Source organism: Bison bison, unplaced genomic scaffold (genome assembly GCF_000754665.1).
Source record: "Bison bison bison isolate TAMUID 2011002044 unplaced genomic scaffold, Bison_UMD1.0 scf7180017864378, whole genome shotgun sequence".
In the NCBI taxonomy this organism is placed as follows: Eukaryota; Metazoa; Chordata; class Mammalia; order Artiodactyla; family Bovidae; genus Bison; species Bison bison.
Window position 1 is genome coordinate 5,437,846 of NW_011494950.1, and position 16,379 is coordinate 5,454,224.

The 16,379-nt window shown below is 37.2% G+C and overlaps 1 protein-coding gene across 3 annotated transcripts in view; it reads right to left on the reverse strand.

The window, feature by feature from the left end:
• Nucleotides 1–9,967: 9,967 nt before the first annotated feature.
• PARP8 (poly (ADP-ribose) polymerase family, member 8) overlaps nt 9,968–16,379 on the reverse strand; it is a 197,309-nt gene continuing 190,897 nt past the window's right edge. For all 3 annotated transcript variants that reach the window (XM_010857180.1, XM_010857181.1, XM_010857179.1), the window contains one exon: nt 9,968–14,572. In XM_010857180.1, the coding sequence (XP_010855482.1) occupies nt 14,470–14,572 (103 nt within the window). In that variant the 3' untranslated portion in view covers nt 9,968–14,469. The remainder of the gene's footprint in view (nt 14,573–16,379) is intronic.

A 16,379-nucleotide genomic window follows, 5' to 3' on the forward strand; every position in this document is an offset into this window, starting at 1 on the left:
AATTGAACACACGAGATAGTTCTGTTGTGAAGAGAAGTTGATATCTTATAGATTGGACTTAATATTTAACTTCTTGCCTTGGCCATCTTTGTCAAATGTCAGTGCCTGCCACTGCCTTTAAACCTTTTCACTTTGATGTCTGTTGTGAGGTCTGTTGGTGGTTACATAGAACATCACGGTTACCCGGATTCCTACACCGTGCTCACGTTGCTGCCTTTTGTCTGCAGGTCCTAAGAGGATGACAGCTTGTCAACCATATCACAACCCCACGGGCCAACCTTTCACCTCTCACCTTCCAGACTGAGGTTTTTGAAAATACATCAACAGGTATGATTTGAAATGTGGTTGTGGAGATGAAATGTGGGTAAAAGTGCAGTTTCAGTCACACTGAGGAAAATGTTTATTTCATTGGATAAATAATATGAAAAACAGCAGATGAATGGAAACATATATTGTTTGGCTTGAAGAGCTAGACGACCTGAAAGAGATAATAGCAGCAGAGCTACAGGAAAAAAAAAAAAAACAGGTAAGTTACCAAACATTTAAACCAAAGTTGAATCTTGTTTATAAATCATAGCATAAGAAATGTGTGGGACAGAGTCAGGATTGATATGAGTCCTTTAGCTAGAGGGCTGAGAAACAATTTTCTCTTCTTATTCTTCTTGGTCCATGGGGTCTATGGGGTTGCAAAGAGTCAGACAAGACTACGTGACTGAACTGAACTGATTCTTCTTGGTTTCAGAACCAAGATTATGCCCAAGACCTCCTAGCTTTCTTACTTTCCCTGTCATTTTTGACCTGGGCTCCTTTCCCCTGTTGGCTGTGCAATGAATGCAAGGTGTTATGCTCACCTCCGCACCACATGTCAATTGAAAACAAAACAAAACACAACACAAGGCTAATCTTCCCAGGCTTTCTGAGGGTTTTCCCAATTATGTAAAAGGACTTTAGCTTATTAAGAACCCCTTCTCAGCAACCACCCCCTTTTTTTCCCCTACAGAAAAAAAAGTAGTTCCATGAATAGAGTGAAGTAACTTCATCTAATGTGTCAAAGGAGACATCTTGTGTGCTCAGGAGTATCCTGGGAATTTCATCCCGAGGTTAAAACAGGAAGTTTATGGCTAAGGAGGAGGGGCGCCAACATGGAAAGTGGAGTCTACACAGCTCTAAGGGAAAGAGTCTTCATGGTTTACTCTGCTTTTCATTTTCATACTCTGCATTTCTGTAGCCAGCAGCCACACTCATCCTGCCAAGCCTGGCCAGGCTGTGATGTGAGCCCAGGAAATGCCTTTGGTGCTTTTGGGACCTCCCCTGCTGGTGCCTTCTCCCACCCTCACTCTTTCCCTGGCCCCCCACTGGCTGCCAGTCCCTCAAGTCCCCTCCTATCCTCTGGATGGTGCTGCTGAAATTCTCACTCTACTATTGTGTGTGTGCTTAGTCGCTCAGTCGTGTCCGACTCTTTGTGACCCCAAGGACTGTAGCCCTCCAGGCGCCTCTGTCCATGGGGATTCTCCAGGCAAGAATACTGGAGTGGGTTGCCATACCCTCCTCCAAGGGATCTTCCCAGCTCCGGAATCGAAACCAGGTCTCCTGCATTGTAGGCAGATTCTTTACCATCTGAGCCACCAGGGAAGCCCCTCTATTAGATGTGAGAACCAGATTTTAATAAAAACATATCATGGCAACTGCATTTTCAAAACAAATTAGGAAACAGCAAACAATTAGGATCCCAAGATGAGGTTCAATTATTTTCCTTTTTCCCAGAAGGAATTTCCAGTTTCTATTTGACAACCGTCACCATCTTCTTATAGTGAATTTGCAAAACGAGGTTTAGATATATTATTTTCCCTTAGTTTATAGTTTGGTACCCATGGAGTGGGTTCTGAGTTGCTCAGTTGTGTCCAACTCTTTGTGACTCTGTGGGCTGCAGCCCACCAGGCTCCTCTCTGCCCATGGGATTTTCCAATCAGGAGTACTGTAGTGGCTTGTCATTTCCTCCTGCAGGGGATCTTCCTGACCCAGGGATCAAACCTGTGTCTCAGTGTCCTGTGTTGGCAGGTAGATTCTTTACCACTGAGCTACCTGGGAAGCCCCATGAGTAGAATGGCAGAAATCACTGAAGGAAGTGTCTGCTTTGCCTGCAATATTTGTGCATTATATTTCTTGTTTATTCAAAAATATTTGCTGCTCACTTGCTCAGGGTGGTGGAGGATACCAAAAATAAATATAAACATTTTTTTATTTGGAGGTGGTTCCATTCTAGTGGAAGAAATGAGGTAAGTTTGGTGCTGTTACTTGGAGCAGGATGTGATGGAAACCACAAGAAATGTTCAAGTTAGTGGCTATGAAATTGTACACAAGAAAGAGACTGTATCTGAAGAGAGAGGATTTCCTCTGAGAATTTTAAGAAAGGAGAATTAAGGCCAATTGATCTGACAGTAGGGATGGGTAGAGTGATTTGGATCAAAGAGAAACAGTGTAATCAAAGATGTAAATTTTGTGATATATAAATGAAGATGGGAACTGTTTGGTTTCTTCATGGAGGGCTGATGCTGTGTGAGGATGTGTGACCTGCAAAGTATTGAGAAACCACAGGATCTCTGAGCAGGGGAGTACCCTGACAAAGATGTTTTCAAGGCCCAGTGAGAGGTTTCCTTCCATGTAACTACATCATGCAGCATCCCGGGTTGTAACTACTTCTATACGCACTCTCTTAAAGACTGTAGATTGTAGACAGCAACCACTTCTTGAAGATGAAAGATGAGCGTCTAGAGACCTGTCACAGAGTCTGGTACATACCATGGACTTAAAAAAAAAAGTGAAGAGATAAATGAAGGTAATAGGGTTGACAAGTACTGTAACAGTGCTGCTGCTGCTGCTAAGTCGCTTCAGTCGTGTCCGACTCTGCGCGACCCCATAGACGGCAGCCCACCAGGCTCCCCCGTCCCTGGGACTCTCCAGGCAAGAACACTGGAGTGGGTTGCATTTCCTTCTCCAATGCATGAAAGTGAAAAGTGAAAGTGAAGTCGCTCATGGACTGCAGCCCACCAGGCTCCTCCGTCCATGGGATTTTCCAGGCAAGAGTACTGGAGTGGGGTGCCATTGCCTTCTCTGACTGTTAGCAGTACAGAGGAGTATTTTGGAAGGAAATTTGTCCGTTTTTGGAGACTGATTTAATGTAATGCAGAAGAAAGATGGTTTTCAACTGAGTGAGTGAGACTGAAGGTAGTCTTGAACAGAAACAAGGTGGTCAGTGAGCCCTCAGCACTGCTATTCTGATGGGAAATATGAGGGTGCACGCTTCCAAAACCTCAACGGTAGAATTATCCAAGCTGAAATAGCATTCCCAATCCCTGTAAACAGATGTCAATCAGACAACATTATGAAACAAATCAGTATGTTTAAGAAAATTCATGTTTGATTACACATACTTTTTAGAACTTTTGTATACTAAAAAGTGAATCACGCACTTGTGTGATGCTTTTCGAATGTCTCTATGCAGCTTAATATTTTGCCTTATGTTTAATGCATGAACAATCCTTTTCACTTTCAATAAATTAAGGAAACTCCCATAAAAAGGATGGAAAGAAAGTTGTGGATCTCTTATTCATTAAATTATTATACTACATATAACAATAATTATTACACTATTTATGGTAATAAATGATGAGTCTGCCCTGTTACTTCCCTCCAAACAGCCTGTTGGGTAGCAGAAGTGGATAAGGTATGAAAGAAATGGATTGTGATCACCTTCAGTCCAAACTGGTTGAATTCACTCTTTTTCACTTTTTTTCAATAATATTAATGAAAATGTAAATAGTATTTAATTACAAGGTTTTAAAAAAATTAAACACTGAAAGTTTAATAGGTAAAGTTTACGAAATTAAGCACATTAGCAAAGAAAGATTATTGATGATGGTAGGTAGAGTATCATGTTTAGGAATGCAATTTTTATACAAAAAGACCCAGAAGCAGTGGTCACTATGTCAGTTCTCCAAAACTATAAAGTACTGCAGGTCTTTGGAGCAGGGAGACATGGTTTATGGCTGGATGATCCAGAAAGTATTCATGTATTTCAGGGTATATGAGCTTAGCCTTGAATTATGGGTAGATTTGCAATAGGCAGAAATGCAAGAAAAAAGATTCCAAATAATAAATAGCAGAAAGCTAGACTAATATGGCTGCTGCATATTAGAACTAGAATATTGACTAGGCTGTAAGCCTACAACTACTAAGAATATGTATCCCAGAAGTTAACCAGGAAACACATAAAGAATAGAAATGTTCCCAATTACACAGCTGCAAAAACTAAGTTAGATGTCACAGGGTATTAAGAATGTGTAATAAAATTCAAGTTTGTTGCAATTTATACCACGTAGGAAAAATGCAATTCCTCTGGAAAGAACTTTACTTCCTCATTGACTTATAATTATAGATATACTTAATTCTATCAATAATTTATTTTTATTGGTAATGAATATTAGTACTTTAGCCTAAAGCATTTCTATTCCTTGTATGCCAAGTAGTTAATGACCTGTAAATGAACTCTTAAATATGCTAAGGAAGCTCATTATTTAAGGTAATTATTTAGCAAAGCAATGATCCTTTGGTTATGCAAATTACTGACATTAAAATTATAACTTTGTAGGTATCCAGTTGTATGTTTCATTCTGGCCCTCAAAATGACCTTTCAATCCAAGTATTGCTTGCTCCAAAGTTAAGATGAATAATGGGAAGATGAAAATTCATAACTCAAAAGTGGCAGAGAATGTGTTACCCACATCTCAAATGTGTTAATCGTTCAGTTGTGTCCAACTCTTTGTGACCCCATGGACTGTAGCTCACTAGGCTCCTCTGTGCATGGAATTCTCCAGGCAGGGATGCTAGAGTGGGTAGCCATTCCCTTCTCCAATGGATCTTCCCAACCCAGGAATCAAACTTGGGTCTTCTGCATTGCAGGCAGATTCTTAACCATCTGAGCCAGCAGGGAAGCCCACATCTAGGGATTCCTCCATTTTCTGCAGGTGATGGAGCTGGAGCCCAGGGTGATGATGATGATGCTAGCTTTGGTTTGTTATAGTCCCTCTGTTGGGTAGTTGTATACATTTATGAGTATCATGTGGCAATTATAAGACATTTTTGGTTTTAGTGTCACTTTATTGGAAGACCACCCTCATCAGACGTGTGTGTGTGTGTGTGCGCGCCAAGTTGCTTCAGCTGTGTCTGACTCTGTGCAACTCTGTGGACTGTAGCCCGGCAGGCTCCTCTGTCCATGGGATTCTCCAGGCAAGAATACTGGAGTGGGTTGCCATGCCCTTCTCCAGGGCATCTTCCTGACCTAGGGATTGAACCCGCATCTCATGTCTCCTGCATTGGCAGGCAGGCTCTTTACTGCTAGCACCACCTGGGAAGCCCCGCCTTCATCAGATAGACATTTATAATTTACTTTTTTTGTGTGCCTATTAAGTGACACTTAACCCAGTACTGGAAACCGTTTGTGTACCTATTTTTTTGACTTTAACATCATGTTGTTTGAAGGCCATTTTCATCAGATAGACATTTATGATTTACTTTTTTGTGTGCCTACTAAGTGCCAAACACTTACTAGGTAGTGGAAATAATCTGTGCCTGGTAGCATAGAGGAAGGGTGACCAGGAGAAAGAAGCAAACAAATCAATATACCTTTTCACTGTATGTTGAGTGAGACAACTGAGTGATGGTCAGACACTCTGGGGATATTTAGAAGAAACATCTGGTCGAGACTGGGAGTACAAGAGGAGGTTTTGAAAGAAGTGAAAACAGATTGAGGGCCAAGGAGTAAGAATTGGAGACAGGGAGTCAGGCTGTCTTAGGCAGAGAGAAAAAGCCTGTAACAGGAGGTGAGTAGCTTTGGGCTATCCTCTGGACTGCAAATCACTCAGGGTGGCCGAGTGTAAGTATCCCAGGGATGGTGGTGAACAATGAGGCTGGAGAAGGAAGAGGGAAACAGGGAGCCAGAAGTTTTTATTTCTTTAAATGATAAGGGTTTTTAAATTCAGATTTGCATTTTAGGAAGATCACATTCACTTTAGCATTATGTAAGGGTGTCAAGACAGTTGTGATATTAATATATAAGGTTCTACTGCATAGCACAGAGAACTGTATCAATGGTGTGGTATGTGGGAAGACACAAGTGTGTCTGTGTGCTCATTCGTGTCTGACTCTTTGCAGCCTCATGGACTGTAGCCCGCCAGGCTCCTCTGTCCATAGAATTCTCCAGGCAAGAAAACTGGCGTGGTAGCCATTCCCTTCTCCAGAGGATCTTCTCTACCCGAAGATCAAACCCACATATCCTGTGTCTCCTGCACTGGCAGGTGGGTTCTTTACCACTGTGCCACCTGGGAAGCCTACTATACTCAATATCCTGTAATAAACTGTAATGGAAAAAATATGAAAAAGAATATATATATGTGTAATTGGATGACTTTGATGTATAGCAGAAATTAACACATTATAAGTCAACTATACTTCAATAAATTTAAACATATGTATCTAGTAGCCTATATCTAGTCCCTATTTAGTAGGGACCAAATGTAGGAGAGTCTGTTGTGCACTGAGTTAACCCTTAGTTAATTCCTGCATCTGGGCACGTGAGATTTGAGGCAGTGTCTCTTTACTAACATACATGTCTAACATTCAGAATATTAACAGTCATAGGCTGTGCTCATATTTGCAAGTTCAATGTCTGTTCCAGGGAGAGGGTCTCAGATTCAGTCAAGGAGAATCACAGGAAGATATTGACATAACTCACATAAAAGTTAACAAAAGAAGCCACAGAAGAGACCAAGAAAATTGAATGCACTCAAGACAATCATAAAGGGGAATTAAAATGATCTGGATATTGATTGGTGGGGACTGAGTGACAGGAGGGAATAGTGGACACCCTGCCTCCTGGTTTGAGTCAACAGGTGGATGGTGTTGATTGATTTTTGGAGAGGAGTACAAGAGGAGAGAATGGTGGGGGTGGGGGGTGGGGATACTGGTTAGAGTTTATCTGAGGTATCCTAGGAGCACCGAGGAAGAAGTGTTTGTCTGACAGTATTTGATTATATGAATTTGAATTCAGGGGAGAGGCAGGAACAAGAGCTGTTTAGAAGTCATCAGACAACAAGTGGGAGCTGAGTCATTCATGGCAGACAGCATCCCCCAAGCAGAGTGTGAAGAGTAAGAGGCCACCATCCTGAGTGACGAGTCTTCAGTGTTGCCTATGTTACAATGCATTGAACACACACACACACACACACACACACACACAACTTAACAATTTGATGGACTTGAGCTCAGTCACTCAGTCTTTGCGACCCCGTGAACTGTAGCCTGCCAGGCTCCTCCGTCCATGAGGCAAGAATACTGAGTGAGTTGCCATTTCCTGGGAAATGATAAGTCACATCATAACAGACAAAACTTAACCAAACTCCTGCCACCAGTCTCTTACAGATCTTAGTGTTTAGCAAGCCTGCTTTGACAGGAGGAGGTGAAGTGTATTTGCAAACATGTCCCTTTATGGTCCCTCCCTTACAGTTCCCCTTCACTTGGCTAAATGTGTGTTTTTAGGCTTTGTGTAGAGCACATTGAGAGGCCATTGTCTTCAGGTAGTCCTCTCTTTCCTGAATACTAAAAAGACTTGGAGAATTTTAAATGATTTCCAATACAAAGTTGAGGGGAAAATTGTCCTCAGTTTATATCAAGTTATCTCTAACATACACATTTAGTTGCTTATTTCCTAATTTATTGCTTTTCCCTAAATCCTCTCCATTTCTTCTACCCATTCTTTTTCTCCGTTCCTTATCTACAAGCTTTTGTACTTGTCAGTATTACTAAAACCGACTTTCAGTGTTTCTTGCTTTCTGCCTCCTCTGAAATCCTTCTGAATACAGCTGCCAGCATGCTTCCAAATCTCCACTTTCATGAGGTCACAAGGGTTGACAATGATTTTTCCATGGCAGTTAAGTGCAGGTTTCTTTCCTTCCAGATTCTCCAGAATAAAACCACACCACCCAGCCTGTGTTATTGTACTGAACAATTCCTTGACAGAACTCTTCAAAGCAACCAGACTTAACTCTTTACTAACTCTTCCTGGGAATCTGCTATTATTCTTACATTTGCTATCCATTTTGCCAAGTGAGGACCTCAACCGTAATAAACATGATTTATTAGAAAGAGCACAAAGATGAAATTAAAAACCCTTATCCTAGGTTTGGAGCCTAGGGATCCCTTTGGCAAGGTGTTTAAGTTCTCATCTACACAAGATAAACATATCTGCTAACACATTTTACAGTTATGTTGATGAAAAAATGAGATAAGTGCTTTCTAAACTATCAACAGCTACATAAAGCAAATCTTATCTAACTGAAAATTACTCTTATCTGAAACTCCAGAATACATGATTTTAAAACTATGTATACATATTTGGTATCTTTGAAATTTTCAGCCTTTTTAGATACAAGTTACAAATGACTACTATTTGAAATATTTTTAAAAAGGGACCTGGAAGTTGGGAACGGAGATAGAGGCCAACTATTCAGCGAATTCTCAACACTGGCTTTCAAAAAAAGTGGCCTGTATAACTTTTACTTAGTTAACCCGGAACGCAGAACAACACTCTTGCCAGCAACATTCCTATGAGGAGAAATGTCATTCCCTGTCAGAGAGAATGACAGCTTCAGCAGTCAGTAAGACTGAGCCATGAAGTCAAAAAGATAATCACTAAAAATTTGGTTGAGCAATCCGAAACTAAACACTCAAAAGCAGTTAAGTGCTTTTTGATATACATATTATCTACAACAAAGCAAAAGCAGATATAAAAGCAAATCATTGTAACTTTGTTACAGAAAGATTATGAAAAAGTGGTGAATAAGTAAATGGAAATTAGTAGTACACTACTCATCAACACTAATTTAAGGATTAAGTGTCCTATTAACAAAGGATTAAAGGATCAAAATGCCATTTGGATTGCAGTTTTTATTTCAACAAACAAAAGTATTTAGGAGCTTGTGTAGCTTCACTCAAGTCTTTCATCTGTAAGCCTACTTTATGTCTTATACCCGCTTTCCTTCTATCTTTGTTTTAAAGATTTTGTCCTCAGATAGGAGACAGACTATTAATTGTCCTCATGCCCACAGATCTCCCAAGCCATCTCCTCCATTGTTGCCTGTATTGTTGGTGGTTCCCATTCAGCATCACTGACTTTGGGCTATAAATGAATTATTTCCAAAAGCGTGTTTTCATTTTCCAAATAGATTGAAAGCTCCATGAGGTCAACACAAAATCTAATCCTCTCTGTTCCTTATACTGACCATCAAGATACAAACTCTTAACAAATATTTCTAGAGTGACTGAAATCAAACCTAAAAAACAGAAATCTGTTATCTATGGTTTCACAGCTATAAAGGTAACATAAGTAAAATATTTATTATGAAAATATAAACTTAGCTCTTCACAAATATTTACTACTAAAGTGTTTAGAGAACAGTATTTATTTATGGACTAATATCTTATTCAGTTAATGAAGTGCATTTTATAAAAAGTGGTGCTTTAACAATCAATTTCCAATTACTAATCAAGTCAGAATGCTTAGAGAAGTTGGGACAGTTCATTTGAGATGCTCCAGTTGATACCGTGCCAGTGGGTTTATAAATAGAGCATATATATATATATACATATATAATGTACAAAAATGTTTTGTTTGAATTCTGTATTTCTTGATGGAACTTGAAATTAAAATGGTATTCACATGACCAAATTAAATCTACCGCAACTATTAATAGTTGGGGGAATATTGGCAAGAAGAGTGTTTTTTTAATTTGCTCTTATTTTAAAAGTATTTTTAAGTAAAAAGGGCAACATCATTTTTAGAGTTTGTTGAAAACTTCAAATATCTAGTCCCCAGAAGCAAGATTCATCATGAGGAATATCTATGGCCTAACCGAGTTTTCAAAATAGTGCCCACATATACCATACTTGTTGAACAAATTCAGATTTATTGAAAGTAAACATTTACATTGGCTACAATGTTAGAACTATTACAAAGCTGAATAAAAGAGGCTTAAGTAGCAATAGAAAGCAAGTGCAGTAAAAAGTGAATAGAGAAAATATTTGGCCTTAGTGATCTTTTGGCAGTATTTACATTATGTACATATTGTTAAATATTTATAGTAACTCTAAGGCACCAAAGGCTAAATAGCAGGTTGCAATACTATTTTGTGCACAAAAGTCAATAAATTTATTGTAAAGAAGGCTGTAGAGTTAAAGAAACATAGGCATGTCTTAATGTTTACATAAAGGAGTGGCTGTATTTTTTAAAATCTCAAATGATACATTAAATATTGGGCAATTGAAGAAATTATTTTCAGGACATTAAATTATGTTGACTATGTAAATAAGCACTATTTTTTACTGACTTGCTGGTAAATGTATAATGTAATCTATTCTTCAACACAGCTTTTTCACACTCATGGATATGTTTTGTCTAAAAACTATTTGAAATTCCTTTGAACTACAAAAACTTATCCTAATACATCAGAGTGTATACAAAATTCCCAAGAAAAATTTACTGGGTAATAATATACATCAAATTTATAATCTGACAAAAATTTAGCAGGCATTCAATGCTAGAATACTTGAATATTCAGTCTGCCATTCTGGTATAGCAGTTGGGTATTTTAATTCTTTAATTGTTAAGAGTGGGCAATTTTTTGCAGCTTCAGGTAAATGGACATAAAATTGACCCATGTAGAAAACCAGTATTAAAGGGAACTAATTATCTTTAAATTTTGCAGATTGAAACCCCTTCACATAACTCACTGGGTGATAACTATGTTATTCATCATAGGTGACTGAAATATCCATATTACCGTACTGTCAAGAGGTACTTGATAACAAAGATCCAGCATGGTCTTGACTGTTTAATTATTTGATCACTTCTGTTTGTAAAATTTTATTTGATCCTTATACTGGAAACCCAATTGATCTTAACAGACATTCTATCATTCGTCCTGAGGTAGTATTATAATGAAGAATTCAGCAGGACAATAGAATAACATATTTTTAAAATGTGCTTCAAGTGCCACCATGAAATCCATATATTTAGATGGCAGACAGTCCAAAGTTGAATGTCCCCTCATGACATACTAAATCGCTATCTGATGAAGTCATTCAAACTTTAACAAGGATGATGAAGTCTTCCTTAGAATTTTCTAAAACACCATGCCCTAAGGCAAATTACGGTATTACAGTATAAAGTACTGTTAAAATTCTTTCAGTGATAATAAAGACTCATAGACTTACATATTAAAAGTTTCCTTTCTTTTAGCTGAGGGGAGAATAATTGAGAGATTTCTTCTCTAAACTCTTAAATTTTTCAATGAGAAATATCTCAGCATTAAAATAGCTTGCCTAAGTTTCTTGTATCACATAGTATTTGAGAATGAATTTAAGGAGGTGATACTCTTACCACCTTCAAATCCAATATTTGACTGAGATTTGTTGAGCAACAAAATAAAAATAATTGTAACAGAATACAATTTAAGGCATCAAAGACCTCACCATAATGTATTTTATAGCACTCGGCTATAAGTATATTATTACTGTTTTTCTCTTCTTGAATGTTTGATCATTTTCTTCTCTTCTTAAATACACTGGACAATGACAGAGGATGAATTATTCATAGTGAAATGTTTACAAAATCAGTAACGCAGGAAAAAAAGTAGAACTAATAAATTAAGGCTCTTCTTCCCCTACTTTAAGAATGAAAATAAATGATTGCTTTTGCTCAGTGAGTTAATATTAAGCAGTAATGGCTACATCAGTAATGTAACTATTACAAAGCATCAGTGAACAGACTTCAAGTGATTATAGAAGAACAACACAATATCACATATTTGGAATCATCAAATAAGTCAAAAGATAATTTCTTAAAAGAAGTGACTGAATCAAGGCGTGATAATAATGTTTAAACTTCTAAATTTAAAGGACCTGTTTGGATTTTGAAAGCACAATATTCATCTACTAACAGGTATTGAAATTAGATTCTGTAGAAATAAAGATAAGCATCAGTATACTATAGTATTCCCAACATCAAAAGTCCAATTAAAAGACTGGATTTTAGAATACTGATTTAAATATTTACTTTTAGAATATTGGCTTAAAAAGGCTCTGACAGTTTTTCAAAAAAAATTAAAATCTGTCAGTCTGCCTTGCAAAATCATTCAATTGATTATCATTAGAAGACATTATCATAAAAGATGTCTATTATCTGTAATAATTTAGTAGGCATTAAAGCTATCAATTACTTCCCTTGCTCTGTTAGCTGAATCTACTTTCATGCTTAAGTTGATAGTAGAAGTTTGTATTATGAAGTTTTATCTCCCCTAAATAGTCTCCCTTGAGTCCTCCAATCTCCCTTTCCAGTTCAGCTTCTAACACAACACTCCTTACTGATCACTCAACTGTTAAATAAACCCTTACTGGATTGGTGGTTTTTAAATTATGCTTGCAGGTACTACAGAGAGTTTTTGGAGGTGCCTCAGTGGTCCTAGTGGCCAAACATATGCGGTTTCAGGATTTCAATTTCCAAATCCTGCTATTACAGCTTTATATTTATGTCATATATATGAATGTTCCACAAAATTATTTTGAAAAAGTAATTTTTTTACTTTTGTTACTTTTTAAAACATAGTAAAGGGACTTGGGAGACTATGGGAGTCATGGCAGAAAGCAGCAAGCAGTCCTCTTGTCCCACGTAAAGTCTTCAAATATCTGGTCACAGAAGACTGAATAAGATACTGTACCTTGGCCCTGCCGTACCAATATTATCCTTCAGTCTGGCCTTGAGTTCAGAGGCACAAGTCAAAACAGATCAATATTTTAAGTGGATCCTATCACAATGATGAATATCCCAACCACTTCAAGTCTATTTTTGCAGAAATAAGTGGCATATCAATTATTTACAATATAAGAAAACAAATGATTAAGAAATGCTTCCTAGATGGCAACCTTTAACAATGCGGATGACCTTTGTTCTCACCTTTTATACCAAAGGAAAATAAGCACAGAATTTATAATATTACACTTGCAAATGAGTGTACATTTAAAATTTTTTCTTTTTAAATACAGTCAGATATGAGCCTTGATTCAGGGTTTGAATGGAGTGGCAGACTCGCTAATTAAACTGCTCTCATGAATGGCCTTATTCCAAAAACCTCATGCAGGAAAATAAACACTGTCAATTAAAACTTGTAATGAATAAGAACTCAGGATCCAAAGAAACAGAAACAATTTTGATGAGCACATGACTCGAAAAGAGAATGCTGAGAGCTGGTGTTACTGTTCTCTGTAAACGTATTCATATTCTTTTAATATAAAAGAAATTTCAAAGTTTGTCTTCTTTCTCAACATGAAAAACAAACTAAGCACAGATCTTAAATGAAAAAATATAAAAAGGCTGGTGTGGTATAAATAAATGTAAAAAACATTCCATTGTAGGAAATAAAAATATATATACTGTTTGGTTAAATTCAAGGTCTTTCTTTTAAACATATGATCATTCAAATACAGATTTAGTCCACCAGGGGTGTCTACATACCCCAGATTACAACATTATAACATTATAAAGAGTTTAACTGAAGGGAAAATTCTTTAAACAAATAGAAAATTTGTTTGCAAATATTTTCAGTGAATGAATGGTGATGAATTTGGCTCATATCTTGCTTTATGTCCAGAGAGAATATCATTTTCTTACTGAATATTATTTTCTTTCCATTGAATGAGAACAGAACTGTGGAGCTATGCCATCTTTGTTGTTAAAATACATATATGTGTAGATGCACACATATATGCACAATCAGACATTTGATGCATGAATCTATAGATACGTATATTACATACTTTTAGGCAAAGCACTGCATCTAAAGACCTAATTGTTTTCATATAAGGAAAAATAACAGATTAGGAAACATCCTTCCCCAAAACATTCGAACTTTCATACTGCTAATTATATAGCACATCAGAATGGGCAAACATTATACTTTTTGCAAAGTCTCTTATAGATTTAGATGCCATTATAAAATGCTTTCAATTCTCTTTTGGTACCCTAAGATGTCGGTATATAATACTAAATTTCCAATTAGAGAGTTTAATATAAAAATATCAGCACAAAACTGTTTTTTCAATCTGTTTATTGTGTGAGGAACCCAAACTTCAGTTTAAGTGCTGTGTAATTTTATTACTAGATTCCATAACCCTACAATTGATAAATTATATACCATTTTAGGTATTTAATGATATACTTAGAAATACTAAGAAAAAAATCAGTATTCAAAGGATTAATTTTGTTTATAATAACAATAAATTATTTTATCATCTTCTTCAGTTCAAAATCCAGCTTTGAACCCGAGGAAGGCTTTCAAATCATGTGAATTAAATGGTGGTCCTCTAACCAGTAGCAGTTTGATTACCAATTACTCGAAGGATCTCTTTGTGAATGCCTCCTTCTTGCGTGTTAATATTTGCGTCTCCCACTTGGCCATCTTCATAGCTAAAACACAAAAACATCAAACATTCAAAAAGATGAAACATTCAAGAACATTTTGAGAGCACTTAAGACAGCTTAGAAATGATCTCTGATACCTAAAGTACTGTCCAAAGGAATCAACAGAAGGACAATTCTCAGTTATATTTAATAACATGATCACATTACTAAATGCAGAAAAGGTCACATCACTAAACACATGATTATTCCACATCATGCCCTGATTTGCCCCTTCATTTTAAATTTTAACCCCCCATAAAGCATTGCTTGAATGGAGGAAGCATGCCAGTGTCTCTGGCCCTGTGAACACTTCCCTCAGCAGTTGTTATTTGAAGCCTGCTGAGAAAGAACATACTGACTTCAGTTTTATGTTCCTTGGTTTCTTGACTTCTTTGCTCCATTACTACTTCAATTATTTCTTTATTTTCTGATCAGTAACACTCTCAGAAAAATCACCTTACCTTCCACCATTGCTCCTGCAGGATTCTTGCCTTTTAATTACTATTCGGTTGTAATCAGTGCTGTATTTTTTTTTTTCCCTTATCACTGGTTGCTGTATTTAGTCCAACTAAATTAAAACCCTATTCTTATTTATGCTGGTACTACACATAAGAAGCAAGTCTGCCAAGTTTAGCTAAGTAGTAGAAGTGAAAATACAACATTAAAAGACTGCGATTACTAAGTCCTTTAGAAAGAAATAATTACATTTTAGATGATAATTCATTTCCTCAAATAAATTTACTTGGGCAATAAGAATTTCCCAAGAATGAATTTTTAAACTTCCATGATAATATTCAGAGTAGAATAAGTAATGAATTAATTTTACTTCATAAAAATGACTTCAAGACAGAAGCTTTAGAGAAGTGGTAATTACTTCAAAATAGATAACCAGGGGTGTAAGCACAGAGTCTCAGAGATTAATGTGTGCCACTGTCTTTTTCCCACTAAACCTAAAATTCTCCTGAAATGGTACAATACAGAAAAACAAAATAAATGACATATAACAATGAGAAGTTAGGTCTTTATATAATCAACTGCTTAAAAACCCAGTGATAACTGCATTTGTATCAAGTTTAAACTCCTAAGGGGGCTTCCTTGGTAGCTTAGATGGTAAAGAATCTGCCTTTAATGCAGGAGACCCAGGTTTGAGCCCTGGGTTGGGAAGATCCCCTGAAGGAAATGGCTACTCACTCCAGTATTCTTGCCTGGAGAACCCCGTGGACAGAGGAGCCTGGCAGGCTACAGTCCATGGGGTTGCAAAGAGTCAGACACAACTGAGAGATTAGCACTTTTTTAAAAAAACTCCTAAGAAATGGCCCAAGGTTGCCTACTTGGTTAATTCTTACTGTGCAAATACACACATACACATATGTATACATAAGGCATTCAGTGGTGAAACATTATTGTGAAAAAAGAATAGGATATATGGTACAAAGCCCAGTTGTAAATATTTTCTCAGGAGATCAAACAATATTCTATCATGTCCGACTTTTTACGACCCTATGGACCATAGCCCACTAGGTTCCTCTGTCCATGGGATTCTCCAGACAAGAATACCGGAGTGGGTTGCCATGCCCTCCCCCAGGGGATCTTCCTGACCCAGTGGTTGAACCTGCAACTCTTTATGTCTCCTGCACTGGTAGGTGGGTTCTTTACCAGTAGTGCCACCTGAGAAGCCTCTGTTACAAACTAGAGAATGTGTAAAGCAAAACACTTTAGAATTATCCAGATCTAATCAGGTGTTTTGAAGCAAACTGTATAGAAATATATCTTATTGGACAAGTAAAATATGTTAGCCTTGTTTCTGTATAAA